The sequence below is a fragment of the Eublepharis macularius genome, chromosome 6, assembly GCF_028583425.1.
Source record: "Eublepharis macularius isolate TG4126 chromosome 6, MPM_Emac_v1.0, whole genome shotgun sequence".
In the NCBI taxonomy this organism is placed as follows: Eukaryota; Metazoa; Chordata; class Lepidosauria; order Squamata; family Eublepharidae; genus Eublepharis; species Eublepharis macularius.
The window spans coordinates 4,778,438-4,795,865 of record NC_072795.1 but is presented as its reverse complement, the minus strand read 5'-3'; the positions used below and the strand labels follow the sequence as shown (position 1 = coordinate 4,795,865).

Genomic DNA, 17,428 nt, shown 5'->3' with positions numbered 1-17,428 from the left:
GACAAAAGTCAGGGAGAGGTGAAAAAGAACAACTTGTATACAGCAAAGTTCAGCTACTAAAACTCCAGCCAAGTTTAGCCCAAATTTAACACGTTTAACAGGGAGTTCCAAGACACTGCAGTAATTCTGGGCCCTGATTTGGCTGGCAACGCTGAGAAGCAGAGAAAGATTTCTCCATGACGGTGAACTGCAAGACAATTTATCAGACAACTTGTCTCTTGGGCTCTGACAAATTCTTGCTGATCTGTAGCAGGTATGCACGGATTCATTCGTTCTGAGAAGAGAAAAATAGAAAAGTGTCCAGTAGCACCTTTAAGACTAACCAACTTTACTGTAGCGTAAGCTTTCGAGAATCACAGTTCTCTTCGTCAGACGCATGCATCTGATGAAGAGAACTGTGATTCTCGAAAGCTTATGCTACAGTAAAGTTGGTTAGACTTAAAGGCGCTACTGGACTCTTTTCTATTTTGCTACTACAGACTAACACGGCTAACTCCTCTGGATCTGAGAAGAGAGGCATCAGTGGGCAAGAACCTTAAAGCTGGTGTCTACAAATGACCGCCATTCTATTAACCAGAAGGAACAAAACTGTAGCAAAAACTAGCCGAGATCTCCTTCTAACATACAAGGAAGTGGATGGTAACGGCTAAGCCAACAGGAAATTGGCTCTGGCTGTTAGGGCAAGTCTGACCATCAAAAGCATCACACCCTTGGCATAGATCCAGTCCATGCCTTAGCACAACACGGAAGCCACAACTACAGTCAACTAGATCATTGTTCAGCTGCGTGCATAACTTGTAGGTAGATGGAATTTTGCTATTTAGTACGGAAGTGCAAAGAGAACGATCACTTTGACTGCTCAGCTTCAAAAATAAATTCACCAGGAGTGAAACTGAGAACACGAGTTGACCTTTGCTCAGATAACAGCACCTGTAGTGCAACCGCATATTTGCACTGGTAATCGATTTTATTACCTTTTGGACCTAACCAGAGAAAAGTTCTACGTAACTCGGAGGTGCAGTTTGCAGCTCAGCTGGAGCAAGTTAGTACTGACAGCTCATGAGTATTCTTGATAAGAGAAGGAGAACAGTGAAGATAGAACTATTATATTTTGCCCAGCTGCCAGGATGGCGGCAGAGCAAGGGAGAGTCAAATAATAAATATCTGCAGAGCTGACATAGCTTGACGGCTCATATATTTTTATTCAAAACAGCAGCTAGATTAAAATGAGTATGGCTCAACAATGAGATGGGCTTGGATCTGGGTTCGAGTCTCTCCTGTGCCAGGCAACTTACTCCTCTTACCAGTGAGGTGCAGTGGTTGGAGAGCCAGACCAGGGCCTGGGACAACTGAATTCAAACCCCACGCGGCTATGAAGCCCATGAGGTGAGCTTTGACCGGTCACACTCTGGTTCAACATCACAGAGTTGTTGTGACAAGATGGAGGAGGGGGAGGCACAAAGTATGCCAATCTGAGTTCGTTGGAGGAAGGTGCCTACCAAAACATATAGACTGAGAGTCCCTCTACACAAGACATCTGACACGTGAAGAACACGTGTCGGGAGAGGCAATATTAGCCAGGAGGGGTAGCTTTAAAAGACAGAGCCAGAGGCAGCGCAAATTCTTTGCTCTACACTGGAGCTGTGTGAAGGGGCTGTGAAATGCCAGAAGGGAAACTTCAGCCCATTAGAACCTCTCCAGGTACAAACCCGGCTCTGGAAGGCAGCTCCAGCCCATTTCCATTCCTTGCTGCCCTCTGGTTGCGATCCCACATGGTTTTAGACTGGAGAGGTGAAATTGACAGGGCCGGGCGAAGATGTAATTAACAAATCCTCTGAGGAAGGATCTCCGCCGGCTCTGTCTTTTTGAACTACACTTCCTGGCTGACATTGCATCTCCCTACACTTGATGAACACGTGCTGAGGTGTCCTGTGTAGAGATACTTCCAGCGAAGCCCACTTTTTATCATTATAGACCAACGTGGACAGTTCTCTACCGGAATGCATCACCATTGACTCTTTCTCTCAAGCAGTGGCTGCCCCCTCCATGGCTACAGGCCATCTGCATATCCCTCTGTTCTTCCAAGATGTCTGCTTGTTAGGTCCAGAGGAGTTAGCCGTGTTAGTCTATAGTAGCAAAATAGAAAAGAGTCCAGTAGCACCTTTAAGACTAACCAACTTAACTGTAGCACAAGCTTTCGAGAGTCACAGTTCTCGAAAGCTTATGCTACAGTAAAGTTGGTTAGTCTTAAAGGTGCTACTGGACTCTTTTCTATTTTGCATGTTAGGTGTCAACCATGGCCATAGAGGGAGCAACTGCAACGGTCTGAGGCCTTTCATTCAAAGACCCTGAACCAGAACTTGTTTTACCAGCAGCCTGCTTGCAGTGGAGGAGTTCAAGACTCCCAGCCAGAAAGTGGTTGTCATCCGCCCCAGTCACTGTATTCCTGTCCTGCTTCTATCGGTGTCCCTCAAAACAATGCAAGGGGGGCTCTCAGGGAGGCAAACACAACAGAGAAACAACAGCAGAAGGCTGGCTCGCTTTCCTTCACCTCTTGCCCCTCTCCAACCCAATGAGTTTAAAGGGAGGAAAACAGGGCTTTAGCAGCTTGCGTCCATGGAGATACTTGCATTCTCAGGAGCAACATCACCACACCAGGAGGGTGTAGGCTCACATTTTCTACATTAAACGGATCAAAATAAACACCCAAAAACAAAACAGCAGGTACAGACTGGAGAAACCAGTCCACAGCTGCCTCTCAAATCAAAGAGCGGGAAAGAGACCGAGGGCGACCCCTTTCCAAAAAGGTGGAAGTAGAACCACTCTCTGAGATAAAAGAAGGACAGCATTTCTTCGGAGTGCAAGTGGAATTTGTTCCCAATGTTGGAATTGAACATGGTTTCATTTAATACGTCTCTGTTCAAAGTCAGAAGTAGCACCCGAGGCTCTGCACAGAAATCTTACAACTTTACTGTCCTATTTGTGTTTGGTTTTTTGACCACGGTCTGCAAAAATTTCCCCTCTCTGTAGTTATGAGTAAGCACACCTGTCACTTTTCCAGATGGGAAAAAGCCCCTGAAACTGTATGTCACAATACAGGCCTGAACAAATTTTCTTTGGTTCTATGAGTCAGCTCAATATCTAGCAGCCAGACTCATTTTTCAACCTCCAGGGTTCTGAATTTTAATGACTAGGTTTTCTCATTATTGCTTCCACAAATCCAAATCCTATGCTATAAAAATGTTGTCGTATATAAATAAATAAATATAGGGGCAACGCTGGTTGTCGTCACCACAGCAAAACACAAGTCTGGTTCCTTCTCAGTTTTTCATAACTGCATTAAAAAGCTGCATTTAATTGAATCTTGGAGCCAGTACAGAAACCAATTGGTGATTAAATTAGTTTAACCGCCAGCACTGAATGGTGTAAAATTAAATTTATATATAAACAAGCAATGACAAGAACTTAATGCACTTTTTAAATTTTGTACAGTAAAACAAGCTGATGCAAAATGAAGCCCTTGGTTAAATCCAATCAGTTTTTACCCTCAGGTGTGGTTAATTCCCCTCATTATACCAGCCCGTTCCTCACGGCTTTTGTCCAACCATCTTCTATGACCCCAAATATAATCCTTTTAGCAAGTCAAAAGGAATCCCTCCCCTTTTTCAGCAATGGGGAAAGTGGCTGGATTCGACCCTTCATGGCTCCACTGAGAACTGCAGAGGGATGCTACAATAAAACCATAGTTGCAATTCCTAAGTGGCACAATAAAATTGCCAGGGGCCACAACAGGATTTATTGAGCCCTGCTATTATACTTATCCTATAATTTTTAAGGTGCCACGTAGATTTTTTTTTGCTGTCCCAAAGGTGGTCAAACACCACAAAAGCCAATGTTTACAAACACACAAGGAATCTACAAGTGCCAAACTTTTACCACATTCTGCAGAAAAAAACCTTAATCTGACGCAAATGCACAGAAACCACAAATTTTCTCTGGAGAGTTGTTTAGAAGTCATGGAGCAAGAGAATGGATCCTCTTATGGTTTAAAAATGGATGAAGCTACAGGAAGCAAGAGTAGGAATGAATGGACAGATCTTGCAGAGGAGGAAAGTAAACAGTGAGATTCCACAAATCTCACCGTTCACTTCCCTCCACTGCAAGAACTGTCCATTGGTGTTATTTAATTTGTTCATAAATTATTTGGAATTGGGGTGAGCCATGCATTGGCCAAGTTTGCAGACGATAACAAATTATATAGGATAATGAAAACCAAGGTGGATTGTGAAATGCTCCAGGAGGATCTCGCCAAACTGGGCGAGCAGGCGACAACATAGCAAATGCAGATCAACGCTGGCAAGTGTAAAGTGATGCGTACTAGAATAAAAAAAATATTAACTTTAATATATACTGATGGGGGTCTAATCCAGCTGAGACAGAAAGAGAGCTTGAAATTCTAGTGGATAACTCAATGAAAATATCTACTTGCAACCATAGAGAAGGCATACAGCATGCTAGAGATTATTAGGAAAGGGCTTGAGAATATTGTAATGCAGACTCATTCGGAATACTGCATACAGTTCTGGTTGCTGTTACCCAAAAAAATGATATCGCAGAGCTGGAAAAAGTACAAAAGAGGGTGACCAAGATGATTAAGGGGGAGGAGCACCTTTCCAATAAGGAAGGTTTAGGTGGGTAGCTGTGTTGGTCTGCAGTAGAACAGCGGGATTTGAGTTCTGTGGTAGCTTAAGGACCAATGAGATTTTCACACTGTAAGCTTTCGAGAGTACGAGAGAGTGTAAACTTTTGACAGTCAGAGCTCTCTTCATCCCTGAACTCCCAAGAGCTTACATTCTGAAAATCTTGTTGGTCTCTAAGATGCCACTGGACTCAAATCCCGATTTCCTACAAGGAAAGGCTAAAGAGTCTGGGGCTTTTAGAAAAAAAGACAGCTAAGGGGAAGAGCAGCTGTGAGGGAGCTAGATAAGATCCTTAAAGGTAAAGATGTCTCTCTGCTAACCAAGATCAAGATAATCCAAACTATGGTATTCCCCATTGCCATGTATGGATGTGAAAGTTGGACGGTAAAGAAAGCTGGCAGGAAGAAAATTGATTCATTTGAAATGTTGTGCTGGAGGAGAGTTTTGCAGATACTGTGGACAGCCAAAAAGGCCAGTAAGTGGGTACTAGATCAAATCAAGCCTGAATCCTCCCTAGAAGCTAAAATGACAAAACTGAGGCTATTGTACTTTGGTCACATTATGAGAATACAAGATTCTCTGGAAAAGTCAATAATGCTAGGAAAAGTGGAAGGCAGTAAGAAAAGAGGAAGACCTAAAACGAGATGGCTGGACTCAATAAAAGAAGCCACATCCTCCAGTTTGCAGGATCTGAGTAGGTCTGTTAGAGATAGAACGTTTTGGAGGTCTTTCATTCATAGGGTTGCCATAGGTCGGAGGCGACTTGACAGCACATAACACACACAAGGGGAACATGACGTAGGTTTATAAATTAAATATGGGGTGGAGAAAGAGGACAGAGAGAACATTTTCTCCCTCTCCCCTCTTCCATAATACTACGACTTGGGGGCACCCAAAGAAGTTGCTGGGAAATAGGTTCAGGACAGACAAGAGATACTTCTTTACTCCACTGCCAGACAATGTAGTGATGGTCACAAGTTCAGATGGCTTTATTATTATTTTTATTTATGTCATTTATAGTCCGCCTTTCTCACTGAGACTCAGGGTGGTTTACATAGTGTGAGATCAGTACAATCAGTAGCAAGGACAAGGGCAGGTATTTCCATACAATGTCAAGAACATTTCCATAGACAATGTCATAGGGTAAATAAAGACAAGTTTACAAAGACAGCATTAGCAAGGATCTAATATGAGGCTGAAGAATTACTGAAACAGAACACAATCAATTCTAGGACTGATCTTAAACAACATGAAGGAGTACATATTTAAAGTGACAGATAATGTGTAAGGCAACATAACGGTGATGTCTACGGTTCCTAACTCATTAGCGAAACATGAGAGCCCCTCCCTGCAATACAAAGGCCTTTTTGAATAATTCGGTTTTGCATTGTTTGTGGAAAGCCAGGAGCCTGGGGGCTCTCCTGACCTCTTCAGGCAGGCTGTTCCATAGGGTAGGGGCCACCACAGAGAAAGCCTGTGTATGGGCTGCTGTTGATTTCACCCGTTGGACAGATTCACAGAGGAGAGGTCCATCAATAGCGACCAGCCACGGAAAATAAAGGGAGCCTTCATTTCCAGAGGCGGCAAACCTCTGAATACCAGCGCTAGGAGGCAACCTCTGGCAAAGGTCTGTGCCCGTGCCCTGCAGTTGGCCCTCCAAAGCAAACGGCTGGCTGTGTGAAGCAGGATGCTGGACTAGATGAATTACTGGTCTGATCCAGCAGGACGGTTGTTAAAAGATCATTATAGTGATCAAGATGAAATAATAAATACAGAAAAATGCTTCCTGTAGATGCAGTTAAAACTACCAACCAGGCCAATATGAAAAGGTCTGGAGCTAGGCTACTGTGGCAATGGATTGACAACTGTGAAATTCATCAGAAGTTTAACATTATCACATTCCCAGCCTTCCACCTGAAAGCCGTTTCACCCAGCCTAGAACCTTTCCTCTGGGCAGAAGTGCAGCCACCTCAAACCACTTTCGTCCCCAAATGGCTGATTCTCTCAGTCCCCCACCCTTAAATGCTCATCTCCCTCCAACGCTCCTATAAGTGTACCAGATGTGACCTTGCGGCAGCTCAGCCAAAACAGCCACTTGCTCTCATGGAAAGGCTAAATACATCACCCAGACACATAAGAAGGACCCCTAGAGTTCTTTGTCGATTCTCTCCCCCACCACCCGCCCACATCCTTGCTCCATTTTCATAGAATTGTCCTCTAGTTATTCTGTCCAGGTGAGTTCAGTTGGGCCTTTCCACTCACCGACAGTCACAGTCCATTGCAGGAGGCGGAACCTACAGTAACAGGTGTGTAAAGCACCACCAAGTCGTAACCGACTTATGGTGACCCCAGGGAGTATTCAAGGCAAGGGACGAACAGAGGTGGTTTACCATTGCCTGCCTCTGCATCGACCCTGGACTTCCTTGGTGGCCTCCCATCCAACTAGCTTCTGAGACTGATGAGAATGAGTTAGCCTTAGCCATACAGATCAGGTGTAGAATGTTTTAATAAGGCTATTCCTATAACCCTCCTCTCTGTATCTGAAGAAGGGTGTTTTGACTCTAGAAAGCGCATTCCCTGAAAATCTTGCTGCTCTCTAAGGTGCCCCTGGACTCAAATCCTGCTGTTCTACTGCAGACCAACACGGCTACCTACCTGAACCTATAACCCGAGCACTCTTCTGTTTTGCTGCACTAGTTCTGGTTTGTGTGACACACACACTCTAGGCATTTCCTATACATACCCTACTTTCCTTTCATTACCTTCCCAAACTACACTGTCTCCATGCCTCCCTTTCAAAGGAACGATACATTCTTCCAAGTCCTGCCAATTCTCACCATCACCATCACCCCACACCAAACCTGACTCCTTTGCGTGTGGGAGTTTAACTCACGTCTTTTGGGTGTGGGAGTTCTTGTCAAAGTTATGTAACACCCCTCATACTGCACCCTAAAACAGCCCTCACCCCATATCCCATAAGAGGATGCCCCATCAGAAAGCCACAGGCATGGACTGGACCCTTCCCTGCCACGCAAGGTTGCCAATCTCCAGGGGATGTCTGGAAATCTCCCAGAATTACAGCTGATCTCCAGGCCACAGAGATCAGTTCCTCTGATGGCTACTTTGGAGGGTGGACTGTATGGAATTATACACCACCGAGGAGGCGAGGACCCTCATGTTCCCAAACTCCACCCTCCCCAGTAGGATTGCCGCCAACCTCCAGGTGGTGTCTAGAGACCTCCCAGAACTATAATTGATCCCCAGGTCACAAAGATCAGTTCCCTTGGAGAAAATGGCTGCCTTGGAGGGTGGACTCTATGGCATTATAACTCGCTGATGTCCCTTCCCTCCACAAACCCTGACCTCTCCAGTCTCAGTGAGTTGCCAGCCTCCAAGTGTGGCCTGGAGATTTCCCAGAATTACAACCAGAGCTTTTTTCAGCTGGAACGCGGTGGAATGGAGTTCTGGAACCTCTTGAAAATGGACACATGGCTGGTGGCCCTGCCCCCTGATCTCCAGACAGAAGGGAGTTTAGATCCCTGAAAATCTTGTTGGTCTCTATGGTGCCACGGGACTCAAAATCTACTGTAGATCAACACAGCTACCCACCTAAATCTAAACTCCAGGTAGTGGCTGGAGATCTCTTACAATCACAACTGCTCTCCAGGAGACAGAGAGCAATTCCCCTGGAGAAAATGGTTGCTTTGCAGGGTGGACTCTATAATATTATACCCTGCTGAGGTCCCTCCCCTCCCCAAACTCCAACCCCCAAATCTCCAGGAATTTTCTAACCTGGAGATTGCAACCTTAGCTCCATGGAAGAAGGGAGCAGATAAAACTACTATATAAAGGAATGCTCTCCAAACTTGTCTATGCAGCACACTAGACATACACTCAGGATCAATTATGTTACACAATCAAAACTATTATTTGAATATTCTGGGGCTAAAGCCAAAACCAAATCCAACAAAACGTTCACAGGTCAGTACCAACTCTTCATTCTAACGCTGATTACATTTGAGTATTTTCCTTTTGGGGCTTAATTTCTTTTGTGCGGACTTTCCTAAACTGAGTCATCATTGGCAAAGAAATTGAGCCTGCCAGATCAGGGTTGAAGTCTTTGCAATACAGCTTAGTTCAATCAGCATTTTGCAACCCAGCTCAGCTCCTCTGAACCTTAAGAAGTTTAGCCCAATCAATAAAGAAGAGAGATCAAAACCAAGTTCTTTACAAGACCATACCATTTTGCTTATTTCAAGGTTCCTCAACTGAGCAGCTCAGATCTAAGATCTTGCAAACAGTCTTGGTGGAATTGCCTAGCTCAAAGCTAGAAGACCTACACAATTCATCCTTTGGTTGTGGAAATATAAAAAATTGAGTATAGGACTGGGTATTTAGTTTACATTAAAGCACGTAGATCAAAGACCTACCCTTTCATTCTTGTCCTGAGACAGAATGTAAAATTTCTGGACATGCCATCCCCAAAGCAATGCTTTCTAGAGTTGCCAGCCTCCAGGTGGTGGCTGGAGATCCCCTACTGTTACAGCTGCTCTCCAGGCCACAGAGATCAGTTCCCCTGGAGAAAATAGCAGCGTTGGAGGGTGGACTGTATGGCATTGTACCGTGCTGAGGTCCCTCTGCTCCCCAGACCCCTTCCCTGGCTCCACTCCTCAAATCTCCAGGAATTTCCCAGCTGGGAGCTGGCAACCCTAGTTAATATTTATATTACTGCTGGATGGAGCTTAGGGAGTTAACAACCTTGCCCAGTGAACTTCCAAAGGGGCTTCTGACAGCCCTCCCTTAAAGTACGATGTCTTCCCTCAAAGAAATCCTCATCTCCCCCCAATAAGCCCTCCTACTGACCCCCGTCCAATCCATCAGAAGATCATGGCTGGGCGGTGACCAGGGCTTGGAAGCCCTGAGAAGGGGCAGGCCGGTGCTGGCCGACCGGGAGCCGGGCAGGGACCCTTCGCTGCCTTCTGTCTTTCGGGCAAGGGGCGTTTCCTCTCCTTGGAGGGCTTCTGCTGCCCGCCCGCCTCCCTCCCCACAGCCAGGGCCTGGCCTGGACCGGCCTCCCTGGCCCGTCCCACCCGATCCCCGCCAGGCTTCAGCCTACCCTGGGCTGGGCTGCGTCCCGCTGTCGACCTCTCCGGCTCCCTCGCCCAGCGCCAACGAGGCTGGGCAGAATCGGAAATGATTCCATCCGGACCCGCCCGGAACGGACCCATCCAAACTGGTCCGGCTCCTTCACTCGTCCCTCTCTGAAACCGACGCCCGACACTCGGGTTCCGGAGTGACACTTCAAGACGCCCCCTTCTCCTCCCAGGGTTGCCAACTCTGGGTTGGGAATTCCTGGGCTTTGGGGTGGAGTTTAGGGAAAGGCTGAGTTTAGGGAGGGGAGGGATCTCGTTGGAGTTTAGGCCCTAGAGCCCACCCTCCAAAGCAGCCATTTGCTCCAGGGGGACTGACCTCTATCTCCTGTAGATCAGTTGTAATTCCAGGAGATCTCCAGTCCCCACCTGGAGGATCTATACACAAGAGAAACTCCGGGGTAAAGGAACTAAATGTTCCGCAAACAGTTTAGAGAGTATGAAATAGGATTTAGTATATTTTTATGTTTTTCTTTTATATATACTGTGAAGTGCTGATATAGTACAATAGTCAACAGACAGTGTAAACACGTTATAAATAATCCTATACAATAAATAGTAATATAAATTAGCAGGATCAATCAATATTTCTAAAAGTCCAACTGGTGAAAAATTCCGCAATCAATGTTTGTCCATTTTTAACAGGTAGAAGTCAAGACGGTGACCTCCAAGTCCATAATCCAGCAGAAAAGCTGAAGTGGAGTGTTTCTTCAAACCATCAGCCTACGGGTCTTAGCCAGCAAATTTTCAATTCCTCATAGGCAACACTGTCTAATGGATGGTCACAAATTTTACAATAGCTTATCACCAAGTCGGAAAATGCAGTCGGAACATTATGGCTCAATTGAGCAGGGAAGCACAGTGGATACATTACTTAGATAGTATGAAGCCGCGGGGGCTCAATAATGAATTCCTATTTAATTATTTTTTGGATAATGTTTGGGAACATTATGGCTCAACTGAGGCTCAATTATGTTACACAATCAAAACTATTATTTGAATGTTCTGGGGCTAAAGCCAAAACCAAGTCCAACAAAACGTTCACAGGTCAGTACCAACTCTCTTCATTCTAAGGCCGATTACATTTGAGTATTTTCCTTTTGGGGGTTAATTTCTTTTGTGAGGACTTTCCTAAACAGTCATCATTGGCAAAGAAATGGAGCCTGCCAGCTCAAGGTCGAAGGCTTTGCAATACAGCTTAGTTCAATCAGCACTTTGCAACCCAGCTCAGCTCCTCTGAATCTTTAAGAAGTTTAGCCCAATCAATAATGCAGAGAGATCAAAACCTAGCTTTTTATAAGACCACAGCCATTTTGCTTATTTCAAAGTTCCTCAACTGAGCAGCTTGTGAGACCTTGCGAACAGTCTTAGAATTAGGGTTGCTAGCTCCAAGTTGAGAAATTCCTGGAGATCTAGGGGGTGAAACCTGGAGAAAGTGGGGTTTGGGGAGGGAAAAGACCTTGGCATGTCATAATTCCATAGAGTCCCCTCCCCCCAGTAGCCATTTTCTCCAGGTGAACTGATCTCTGTGGCCTGGAGACCAGTTGTAATTCTGGGAGATCTCCAGCTACTACCTGGAGGCTGGCAACCCTTGGAATTGCCTAGCTCAAAGCTAGAAGACCTGCCTTCCCCATGTTCCCCCTTCTAAATCTCCAGGAATTTCCCAGCTGAGAGCGGCCAACCCTAGTTAATATTTATATTACTGCTGGATGGAGCTTAGGGTAGCTTACATCATTCTCTTCTCGATTTTATCCTCACAATGACCCTGTGGATTAGGTTAGGCTGGGAATATATAATTGCTGCTTGGGAGGGCAGACTATGGCATTACAGCGAGGTTCCCAACCTCCAGGTTCTCCTAGAATTACAACTGATTGTCATATTATAGAGATCAGTTCCTCTGGAGAAAATGACAGCTTTGTAGGGTAGACTGTATATTATTCCCTGATGAGCTACTTCCCCCGCCCAAACTCTCCCTGCCCAGGGTCCGCTCTCCAGGAATTTCCCAACCCAGGATGCTTCCAGGACAGAGTAGGGAGTTTAGGGACTTGAACATGGGTCTCCCAGGACCCAGTCTCACACTACCACACCATGCTTGTGCTCTCACACTGGCTGTGCACGCTTTAGTTATTATTAATACCAGAATTTCTGGCAGAATTGGCCTTGTTTTAGTGAAATGGGGTAAGTACTCAAATTGGGGGAATTAATTTAAAAGGACAAAAGATCTTGAGAGTCCGTGTGATATAGCAGTCAGAATCTCAGAATAGGCCTGGAGAAACCCAGGTTCAAAAATTCACTGTGTGACCTTGGGCCATCATTCTCAGCTTAACCTACCTCACAGGGCTGTTGTGAGGATAATAAAAGAAGAGGAGAATCGTGTATGCAGCTCTGATCTCTTTGGAGGAAAGAGGAGATAAAAATGTACTAAATAAATAGTTCTTAGAAGGGCCAGTAGCTGTTAGGGTTGCCAGCCTCCAGGTAGTAGCTGGAGATCTCCCAGATTTACATCTGGTTTCCAGGCCACAGAGATCAGTTCCCCTGGAGAAAATGGCTACTTTGGGGGGGGGGGACTCTATGGAATTACGCCATGCCAAGGTTCTTTCCCTCCCCAAATCCCACTTTCTCCAGGTTTCACCCCCTAGATCTCCAGGAATTTCTCAACTTGGAGCTGGCAACCCTAGTAGCTGTAGACAGCACACAGCAAACTGAAGTCCTATAATGGAAATTTTAATGCATGTGTGGCTGCAGGGATACCAGTTAGGCTTGCCAGCCTCCAGGTGGGGCTTGGGGAACTCCCATAAATTCAGGCCAGTCCCCCTAAAGGAAATGGCTGATTTTGAGGGTGGACTTTGACATTATATCCCCTTAAGGTCCCTTCCCTGCTTCTAGCCACGCCCCCTGTCATATATGCCTGTCTGCATATCTGCCGTGAATGTATTCTGTGTTGTGTACTGGTCCTCTGAGGGCATGAGAAGTTTCTTATTGATGTTAAGGCAGTAGGTTATCTTGCAAGTATTTACTTTCTCTTTCCCCGCTGCCTCCAGCAAGTGTCCTTGAAGGCCAGCTGTGGCCGGCTCAAAATGTATCCTTCTTGGGAACTGAGATGATTTCATTCTTTGTTCTGTCTAGCCTAAACCTAGCTTCTCCTCTTCACCGCACCCACCCCCTCCGGCTCCTTTATGCCCAAACTTTAACGGTCCCTATCCTGATGGCGAGAACCTTCCCTATAACTAACACTACCAACCCCTTCCATGTCACTTCTGCCAATTCAGTTGACTGAGCACCTTGAACATGATAGATCTCTAATAAAGCTACTTCAACCAATACACCTGCGTGTTTGCTGTGGAGAACTTGGGGAATCTACTTGGCAAGGACTGATCCCCCCCAGATCTCTGAGAGCCAAGCTACAAGTGATGCCTGACAGGTTAGACATTTGTTAGCTTCCCTCAAGTTTTGATGGGAAATGTAGGCGTCCTGGTCTTGAAGCTTGGCTCTCCATTTAATTGAAGTTTACAGAGCGGCAGTCTATGGGAGGGAGAACATGCGGTTGGGAGGGGAGTGCAAGCATCGGACTCTCACCGGGCGCCCCCCTTCCCCTCTGCTGGGTGTGTGTGTGGGGGATTTCTGTAAACTTCAATTAAACAGAGAGCCAAGCTGTAAGACCAGGATGCATACATTTCCCATCAAAAGTTGAGGGAAGCTGACGAGTGTCCAACCTGTGTCAGGCATCACTTGTAGCTTGGCTCTGAATTTCCCAACCTGGAGTTGGCAACCCTACATCCCATGCAAAAAAAAATTCTTGGGGAAACCATCAGTCTTGCCCTATAAAGAAAATAGAAAAGTTTGCAAACACTGATGCTGTAACACACTAGGTTTGCATGGTGTTTTTGTTTGTGGGAGGATGTGGTTGTGTGGTGTGATTGTGTGAATAGTTAAATAAGTTATTTGTTTATTAGGTGCTAACCACTCTTTCCTTTATAGGGAAAAAATTGTATAGACTTTCTCTAGTAATGATGGGAGAGGTTGTGGGTGAAAGCAGAATGCTTATGCAAACAGTAGAAAAAAGAAAAAAGGTGGTTTGGGCTGAAAGAGAGGGGAGTGAAAAGAATGTGAGAAGTTTTTCCTTATTAGTCTTAGAGAGTCCCTTTGTTATTTTATTTTTTACTTAACTTTGTACAGAATAAATATGGTCTTGGAGTTAGATAAATCAACCCCTCTAATTTATTAGCCTCAGTATAATGGCAAAAGAAAAGAAGCGGGTGAACCCCTTTTAGAACTCTACCAGAATATTTTAGGTAGGTAAACATGTCAGTCTGCAGCAGAACAGCAGGACTGGAGTCCAGTGGCACCTAACAGAGTCTTTCTACGCAAGACCTCTTACACAGGGATGCTCAAGTGAAGCGGGAGACAATGTTAGTCGGGAAGCATAGTTTAAAAAGACAGAGGAGAAGGCTCTGTCAATTTCACCTCTGTACAGAGCAGGCAAAGATTGCTGCTCAGCGGATTTGTTAATTTCCTTTTTGCCTTCCCCAAAGGGAGTTGAAATTGACAGCACTTTTGTGTCTGAAAAAGGGAGATCTGACTCTCCAAATTTTACACTCTAAAACTCTTATTGGTCTCTAAGGTGCCACTGGTCCCAAATCCTTCTACCAGAATATGGTTCAAATGTAATTTTAATTTATCTGGGACTTTATGGTTAAAGTCTCTGGTGATGGTACTGTGGGACCTCAAAGGATAATAAAACAATATATTGGATTATTCTGGTAGATGAAAGGAGAAAGACCCATATTCCTCACGAACGGCGGTAGTGTGAGGAATGAAAAATAGAAAATAGGGGTGGGGTGGGGCATATAAAGATTGAATCAAATACATGAGGGCTGTGGATCAGTGCCAAGATTCTTCCCTGGAATATCTGTGATGGGACATGCACACAGAGGGGTTTTGGGTGTTCAAAGCACAGCACATCCATTGTTTTTGAATCCTTAAACAACCATGTAAGGTCAGTTTATTTATTTATTTACTTCATTTAGACCCTGCCTTTCTCCCCTTTAATGATCCCTATATCATGGCAGGGGATAAGGCAGAGAGAATGGATTGAATAAGGGTCTCTAAGTGAGTCTCTCTACACAAGACATTTGACATGTGAAGAACATGTGTCAGGAAGTGCAATGGTAGCTGGGAAGGGTCGTTTTAAAAAAAAGTGATAACAGCAGGGCAAAGGCTTTGCTATACACTGGAGCTGTGTGAAGGGGCTGTGAAACACCAGAAGGGAAACTTCAGCCCATTCGAACCTCTCTAGGTCCAAGCCCGGCTCTGGAAGGCAGCTCCGGCCCATTTCCTTTCCTTGCTGCCCTCTGGTTGTGATACTACACAGTTTTATACCAGAGAGGTGAAATTGACAGAGTCTTCAGGGAGGCAAAGATGAAATTAACAAACCCTTTGAGGAATGATCTTTGCTGATTCTTTCTTTTTAAACTGCACTTCCCGGCTAACATTGTGGCTCCTTTCATTTGACAAACACATGCCACGGCGTCTCGTGTTGACTCAGAGTTAATGGGGCCCGATTCAAGCTGGGGACTCCCTGGTTGTAGCTCAATCTCTTTGCTATCACACTACAGTAGAAAAGATGGTAATAAGGTTGCCAACTTCCCAGTGGGGCGTGGCGATCGCCCAGTTACAACTAGTCTCCAGAGTAAAGAGATCAGTTCCCTGGGAGAAAATGGCTACTTTGGAGGGTGTGCGGTATGGAATTATACCTGCTGGGCTCCCTCCCCTCTCCAAACCCTGCCCTCCCCAGGCTCCACCCCCAAATCTCCAGGAATTTCCCAACCCAGAGTTGGCAACCCTACATTCAAAGTCAACTTTCTAAAGTCAAGAACTTGCTATATTATAGTTTCTGCAGGGCTAGGCAGTTTTCCTGCTCTCATGGAAGTTAGCCTAAAGATTGATGCACGCCTGCGTCTGGAAGAACCTGGCACACTTGCTATTCCCGATTAGGAAATACCACCACCAGATGGTCTTAGTTAACCCATGAAAAAAGAGGATCCCAATTTGGGTTCAGCCTTGAGTTGCCAAGCTCCAGACAGGGCCTGGGCATCTCCTGGAATTATAACTGCTCCCCAAATTACAGAGATCAGTTCCCCGGGAGAAAATGGCTGCTTTGGAGGGTGGAGTCTATGGCATTGTATTCCTGCTGAGTTCCTTTCCTTTCCAAACCCAGCCATCCCCAAATGTCTAGGGGTTTTCTAGCCCAGTGTTGGCAACCCAATTAGTCCAGCCTGGGTAAGGTTGCGAGTTTCAAGTTGGGAAATTCCTGGAGATCTGGGGAGTGAAACCTGGAGAAACCTGGAGAAAGTGAGGTTTGGGGAGGGAAAGGACCATGGCATGGCATAATTCCAGAGTCCACCCCCCAAATTAGCTATTTTCTCCAGGGGAACTGATCTCTGTGGCCTGGAGACCAGTTGTAATTCCAGGAGATCTCCAGACACTACCTGGAGGCTGGCAACCCTAAGCCTGGGCCTGATCTTAGCTTTGGAAATAGGGCTCAAGCCACATATTTGCAGTTGACTAATAGGAGATCCTTTGCAGAGCGGGATGGACATTTTGACATCAACTAGAGAACTCTCCTTTTCATCACTCTTCCATGGCTGAGCCTAACTTTCCAGGCCACGATTAGGGAACCAGAAATCCCACCTTATTGCCCTTGCAGAAGGCAGGCCCGAGGCTGAGGCACTGCTCCCCTGAGCGCATGCTGGACTCACCCAATCGGCCAGGTGCAGCGTTGGTTCCCCTTCCTCTTGGTCCAAATCCTGTGGGTCATCGCCTGAGCCGTTGCTGGCTGCAGGGGAGGGGGCCCGGGTGTCGCGCCATTGTGACTCCGCGCCTTCCCTGCTGGGTGTGCAGAGCGGGCTGATGGCTTGCAAAGCGCATCTGGGGCACAAATCCCCTTCTGCTACCCCAGAGAAAGGGGCCTCGCACCGCAGACAGCGTTTGGATTTTCTGCTGTGCTTGCGTGGTTTGTCTGCCATGGCTGGGGGAGGAGCAAGAGGCCACGCTGGTGTGCCCCCAGGGGTAAAGGATGCAGAAAGAGAAGGGAATGATTATGTGGATGAATGGGAACGATGAGGGCGCTGCCAGGGGAAGTCCTTCTGGCTGATTCTGCAGGAGTGGCCTTCTCCTTGGGGCTGCACCCCCTTTAGAGCCCACAAGGGGTCGACAGCACTCGTGTGAGTGGGGAGGAAGAGCCCCTTGCGGCATTGCAAGATGTTTCCTGTTGCACCTTCGTGAAATGCTTTGGCAAGAATTTCAGAGCCTCTGCATTACCACCCCCCTGTTGGGTAGGAGGCCTAACATGCAGCTTATTGGTGGCTGTTCCTATTTTTTTAAAAAAGCACTAGGCAAAGCTGGATTTATGTACAAATTAAGAATCAGTTGACTAAATTTCAATGTTAGCATTGTGTGTTTATTTTAGTAATACTATAGGGCCTCTTAAACTTGACATAGTTTAGGATCTCATGTTTTTATCCAGCCCTTTCCCTAGGAATATGAGATTATAGATAGGCTATAGATAGGAGTATGAGA

General features: G+C 45.9%; 1 protein-coding gene across 4 annotated transcripts in view; it reads right to left on the bottom strand.

Annotated features, from left to right (window-relative positions):
* PCYT1A (phosphate cytidylyltransferase 1A, choline) overlaps nt 1-9,886 on the bottom strand; it is a 36,237-nt gene extending 26,351 nt beyond the window's left edge. The window contains exon 1 of one of the 4 annotated variants that reach the window (XM_054983275.1): nt 9,817-9,886. Coding sequence is in view for 2 of the 4 variants with exons in the window: in XM_054983279.1 (XP_054839254.1) it covers nt 9,564-9,578 (15 nt within the window). In the remaining 2 variants the exon portion in view is untranslated. Of the gene's footprint in view, nt 1-9,563; nt 9,638-9,816 lie in introns of those variants that run through there. The other 3 variants (XM_054983276.1, XM_054983279.1, XM_054983274.1) reach the window with 3 other exon arrangements.
* Between the last annotated feature and the right edge of the window lie 7,542 nt (nt 9,887-17,428).